The sequence below is a fragment of the Bidens hawaiensis genome, unplaced genomic scaffold (assembly GCF_021521415.1).
Source record: "Bidens hawaiensis isolate Kalapana, Puna unplaced genomic scaffold, B.hawaiensis_p1.1 tig00008636_1, whole genome shotgun sequence".
Lineage (NCBI taxonomy): Eukaryota > Viridiplantae > Streptophyta > Magnoliopsida > Asterales > Asteraceae > Bidens > Bidens hawaiensis.
In genome coordinates, this window is record NW_027491624.1 from 324,380 (window position 1) to 330,940 (window position 6,561).

The following is a 6,561-nucleotide window of genomic DNA, read 5'->3' on the forward strand; positions in this document are numbered from 1 at the left end:
ATACTTAGGGTTTGATGATTAAAGAGTTTCATAAAAAAATGATATGTTATAACCCGTTTAAAAGCTATCTGGATTTGGTGACCCATGACCCGCTTATGTTTTTTACTATAAAATTGTTTATTAATTATAAATAATATCCTTTTCTTTTCAATTTGGATATTAAATTTTAGTATATCCCTATTTTATAGGATTTTCCTATCAAATAATTGGTAAGATTAATTTTTAATTTAATGAGATGTTATAACCCGTTTAAGAGGTATCTGGTTTTGGTAAGACCCATACCCATGAATTTGGGTTAAATCAATGAGAGGCCTCTATTTAAAAATTAAGCAATCTGGTGGCTTCCATAAAAAGGGGGAGCGACCACGTCTCGACACGTAGGATTTTAGGAGTTTCATTTATATATATATTACTAGATTTTATCCCCCGTATTACGGGGGTTGTTTTACATTATTCGTTATTAATACTTATATATGTATATTTGGATTTTAATTTTATTTATTGTAAGAAAGTTAATAATTAATATACTTGAGTTTTAATGATGAAATAGTTTCACAAATAAATGATATGTTATAATGCGGTTTAAAAGCTATCCGGGTTTGGTGATACCCATTACCCGTTTATTTTCTTTATTAAAAACTTGTTTCTTAATTATAAATAATATCTTTTTTTAAAATAAAATAGGATATTAATTTTTAGTATATTCCTATTTTATAGGATTTTCATATCAAATATTTGATAAGATTATTTTTTAATATAATAAGATGTTATAACCCGTTTAAGAGTTATCTGGGTTTGATGAGACCTTTACCCGTGAGTTCGGGTCAAATGCGTGAGAAGCCTTCATTTACAAATAAAGTAATCTGATGGCTTGAGAGAATGGTTGTTTTACATTTTTTGTTTTTTTAAATTTATTTTTTGGATTTTAATTTTTTTTTATTTTAAGAAAGTTAATAATATACTTAGGGTTGATGATGAAAGGGTTTCATAAATAAATGATATGTTATAACCTGTTTAACAGCTATATGGATTTGGCGACCCATGACCCGCTTATGTATTTACTATAAAATTGTTCATTAATTATAAATAATATCTTTTCTTTTTAAATTGGATATTAAATTTTAGTATATTCCTATTTTGTGGGATTTTCATATCAAATAATTGGTAAGATTAATTTTTAATTTAATGAGATGTTATAACCCATTTAAAAGCTATCTGGTTTTGGTAAGACCCGTACCCATGAATTTGGGTTAAATCAATGAGAGACCTCCATTTAAAAATCAAGAAATCTGATGGCTTCCATAAAAAAGGGAGCGACCATATCGCGATGCATAGGATTTTTGGGTTTTCGTTTATATATATTATAGATAACAAAAAGATCTTAATATAAACAAAGGGCCACAAAAGGAAACTTAGATGGAAACAAAAAGGGTATATATGCTTGGTTCAAGGTTCGATCCTCGAACCCGAGTTCTTTTAATAGCAAAAAGTGCAGATAAATCATATGAGACATTCTTATTTAACTACGATTGCATGTAATTTATGCATGCATATCACGAATTAGTTTTTTTTTCTCTTTGGACCCCTAAAACTTTTAGGTCTTGCACAGTGGCTTAGCCTGTATATGCCTTGGGCTGGCTCCGTACACACTTGTAATAACTTGAAAAACATATTACTTCACTTACTTAGTTTGATCACAAAATTGCTTCAATAATTTTTGACCAAAACAATTAGGTAGACCGTGCTCACTTGTATCAATTCGTCGAATTAGGTTCTATGAATCATCACCACCAAATTATAGTGTCTAGTAATTATAAATAATTATTTATCAATCCTAATAACAGGTCAATATCTGATTATCCAATTTATAAATTTATAAGTATTTAGTTTATTGCATAAGCTGAACTTGAAGTGTTGTCACTATTTTCTTAAAATCGTTTTACAACCAACAGTTAATCATGTTTTCATCAAACAAATCAATTTATAAACTGTTTGGCATCATTTTTCCACCTAGCATAAATAGTTATTAAGCAATGAACTTGATTAGTACTTTCCAATAGATTTCCTTTGAATTCAACATCTTACTTGCCCTTTTTAGTAATTGTATTTTATTAATATTTTTTATTTGACTTTTTGACACGATCACCCAACCTGAAAAATTCCTGCGTTATCAAGATGGTGAAAGATGATCAAAGCCTAAACTTGCAGCCCACGCTTACTTAGGTGCTGTTTGTTTTTTAAGACAAAAACTGTCTACAATCTGATTTCATCTGATTTCATGTCTACAAATGAAGATGTGGTCTGAAGGTCTGCAATCTGAAAATATAATACTGTTTGTTTTATAAACTGGGTATCGTAGGCATAAACTGAATATTAGCTACATATCATACATATCACATTAAGTCATTTAACGTCTGTAGATTAGTAAAATAGTTGGTGGTGGGCGGTGGACGGTGGTGGTGGCGGACGATGGGTGGTGGTGGACAGTGATGGTGGTGGGTGGTGGACGGTGTTGGTGGCGGATGGTAGGTGGTGGTGGGTGGTAGCGGCGGACGGTGGGTGGTGGTGGTGATGGACGGTGATGGTAGTGGGTGGTCGACGGTGTTGGTGGCGGATGGTAGGTGGTGGTGGTGGGTGGTGGTGGACGATGGTTAGTGGTAGTGGACGACGATTATGGCCGACGGGTGGGTGGTGGTGGTGGTGGTGATGGACGGTGGTGGTGGGTGGTGGAGGGTGTTGGTGGCGGATGGTAGGTGGTGGTGGTGGGTGGTGGTGGCGGACGGTGGGTGGTGGTAGTGGATGATGGTTGTGGCCAACGGGTGGGTGGTGGTGGTGATGGACGGTGGTGGTGGGTGGTGGATGGTGGTGGTGGTGGTGGCGGCGGATGATGGGTGGTGGTGTTAGATATTGGGTGTTGGTAGGATGTTAAGAAGTGTGAAGATGTATGAAGAAGTTAAACAATAGCTTCTTTTTTAAGACCATAAAAACAGTTTGTAGATCTTATTTAAAAAAAAAACAAACAGTCTTCAGAAATTTATGTCTGCGCGCCCGCAGACATAAGCCAGACATAAGCCTCCTGCAGATGTTTTAAGCAAAAACAAACACCACCTTAGACTTCTATGTTTGGAATCCTGAAACACAACAGACATCCAAATTTCCGATAAAGATCATCATGTATTCGATCTTTAGGAATATAAACAATGATGATTGCACATCTGGCATCAATCCATATCCCTATAAAAGACAATACAAGGCAACCCATATACGATGAGCCTAACATCCTGATTGCGGTTAATTAGTACTCCAACTCACACAATCACTCGTTTGTACATAATTCTTGAGTTATTGTTTCGTATTAGCAAGTAGCTTTCTTTCATTCACTTGTATTATTGTTTAAGCAAATATAAACTCTGAAATTCAATGCGTTTGGTTCTTGAAATCGCTTTGCCATCTTGATAAAAACGAGTCACTTGGGAACCAACAAGTGGTATTAGAGTTGTTTGAATACATTATTTTCAATATCCAAACTTCCTCAATTCTTATTTTTCGAAAACGATATGTTTTTCAAGCGTACTCTATTTTTCGAAGAAAACAAATAGATCTTATTTAAATTAACAAAAAAATCCACAGCTTTATCAAAAAAGGCAAACTTTCAATCGAGGAACTCGGCATTCAACATGTATCAATATTGTCAAAACCAGAGATGAAAGATGCAAGGTTTATTTCAATGGCCACTCTTGTGAGAGATGAATATCCCTAATGGAAGACGAGATGAATTACCTAATGGAAGACAAGTATGACCAATTTCTTCAATGGCCATGATCACGCCCTATATGATTCCATTGTGAGTGGACCCACACATACCCATGACCGAAATCGTTGCAGTTTCAGCAACTGACTGGTCTCCTGCTATCCTGCGAGAAATGCCCCCAAACTCAAAAGTTTGTAGAGCAAAGATGACAAGAAATCAACGAAGATGGATGAGAGAGCCAAATCTTTGCTCATTATGGCTCGCTCCGGTGAGGCGGTGACATATTTGCATTCGTAGATCGATGCTTGTTCATCCGCGAAGAAAAAATGAAATCAGTTGCAATACCTACGAGAAGGTGGCGAGAGAATGAAAAGAAATAAGAGAATAGTTAACTTGTGTTTCTTTGTAACATTCCAATTTTCAAGCATTTTAATTAGTATAAAAAGTCGGGGAATAAAGGTTAAAAGGGGATAACTGATAATACGTACAATTTAATAAATAATGTTGAAAGGGATATTTAGTTTGGGACACAAGTTAAACAGAAATTTTAACACGTACGGAGGAACAAAATAAATATAGTTTAGTCTCAACAAAAATAGAATGAAAAGGAAAACAAAGAATACTATGCAAACTACGGCTAATATAGTCCCTCAAATGTTCTGTAGGTTACATTTGTGGCTTGCAAATTATAACAAAACAAGGGAGCAATGCCTTAGGATTGAGCAAATAGAGTTCTTCAATATTTGAATAAATCCCGACTTTTCCAGCCAACGAATCAAACCCTGATTGATTAGCAAGTTCTTGGATGTTCTCCAATGGCTTGTGAACTCTTCCAGCAATCACTCTGCAAACTATTAAAGCCTTCCTCAATATAGAACTATTATTGACACCAAGTGCATCAAACGCTCGCTGACTTGTCGATGTAGTAAAAACACCCCCAACCGCATTTTTGTTGTTGTTTTTCTTGATCGAAAACCCGTGTCGTAGAATTTGACAAACGTTGCAGTTATTAGATAAGCAAAGGCTAGATGAGCCATTTAGCCCGAGGTTGCATTCGACTAAGGTCCCGTGGAACCTTAGTAACTCATTGCCATCAGCGAGACAACGAGGGTGCTTTTTCTGGAGTTTGCTAGCTTTAACTTTGACGCTTTCTCGATGCTCTTCGAATTCAGATAGTGTTCTTTGCATGTTGTGGACTTTTAAGATCCTCTCTATTCCTCCAGAATTGGTGTGGGATTTTGACCAACTTGTTTTGTAGATTAATTCTACAATTTTCCTAGATGAATCTCCTTCAATGAGTTCTGTAACTGCCAAATCAACCGAAATTAACTGATTATATATGTCCTAGAAAGTAATGTTAATGTAGGGTAACAAAATCTTTCTGTTGGAAAAGTGGCAGCCTTAAATTTTGAGGAAACATGAGATCAAAGAATGTTATTAGATTGAATGCATATAAACAAAAATTAAAGATCCATTTGGTAAAGCATCAAGAATATTTTCTTACCAGCATGTTTGGACAGGTGATGAAATTCAAGAGCTTCCCATTTCACAAATTGCTCACCACATTTATGGCAAGCTAAACTAAAAATCCCATGACTATCTCCATCTAAAGAAACTCTAGCCTTTGTAGGAATAATAGTACCAAATCCAGATCCTAACCCTCTACTACCAACCCTTGAAGATCCATTAGAGTTTCTCCGATTGGTCAACGGTGATCGTGTTGGCGCGCGATGATGATAACGAGGTGGCCCCGGGGTTCCAGGCTTTAAGGTTCCTTCAAATCTTGACGACATGTTGTGATCATCACCACCACCACCGCCTCCATTCCCATCTTGCAAAGAATCAAAACCTGTGATCTTGAGTTCACAATTAGAATTTGACAAAATGACTTCATGGGCAATTGGGTTTAAAAGTTCCGAACTTCCAATGGACCTCGGGCTTGCATTTGTTGTCGCGGTTGTTGTTTCATTAATTGTTGGTTTCTCCTCCATGTGCCTCTTGCTTCCATGGATGACATCCTTAAGATTTGTTAAAGATCTTGAACATCCTGATTTCCCTCCGGTTGATGTCGACGATTTATTGCTTTTTGTTATAATTTTGCTCAGATTCTTCACTTGAATATTTGGATCATGAACATCTGATGGCCCTGACTGGCAGTGCAATGACTTCCTTAAAGAAAACCAAACTGCGGGCATCTTTCTGAGTGTGTTTAGAGTGTATGTATGCTTCTTGCTCTTCTGGGATCTTCAGACTTTCAGTTAAATATACCATAAAACAAATCAAGCCCATCTGGGATTAAAACTTTTGGTATGATCTTTTAACATTTTTTTGTGATTGTGACATGTAAATACATAGTCAACTATATGACTTGGTGTACAGATTATAGAAGCAAACATATATATTTGAAAATAAAAGTATTGTAAAAATGGTATTATCTAAATCAATTCGCAAATAGTATGTGAATAGGATTTTAACAGGGGGACTGAAGTGAATACGATTGGGACGAAGAGAAGTTGATTGGATATGAATTAAATATTAAAAAAAAAAAAAACAAAAACAAAAAAAACCAAAGGGAAAAAATGCATTGACATCTCTGGCACTCTCGAACATCAGCTTTAATTAGGAATCAGTAAATGTGAATGAGTAATTGGTATCTTTGTCAACAACCCAACAAAACTGGAGCATAAACCTATTTATAACTCGGGCTAGTTTTCACTAGCCATTTTTAACTTTTTTTAGAAAGATATAATACAACCTATCAATTTTTCTTCTACACTAGAAAACAAAATTTTGATTCACGACACGACATC

General features: G+C 35.5%; 1 protein-coding gene across 1 annotated transcript; it reads right to left on the reverse strand.

The window, feature by feature from the left end:
• Positions 1-4,417: 4,417 nt before the first annotated feature.
• On the reverse strand, positions 4,418-5,946 carry LOC143529681 (uncharacterized). The gene is made up of 2 exons (XM_077025420.1): positions 5,256-5,946; positions 4,418-5,058 (listed from the first exon to the last, which is right to left on the reverse strand). The coding sequence occupies exons 1-2, from the start codon at positions 5,944-5,946 to the stop codon at positions 4,418-4,420; spliced, it is 1,332 nt and encodes a 443-aa protein (XP_076881535.1).
• Positions 5,947-6,561: the final 615 nt, after the last annotated feature.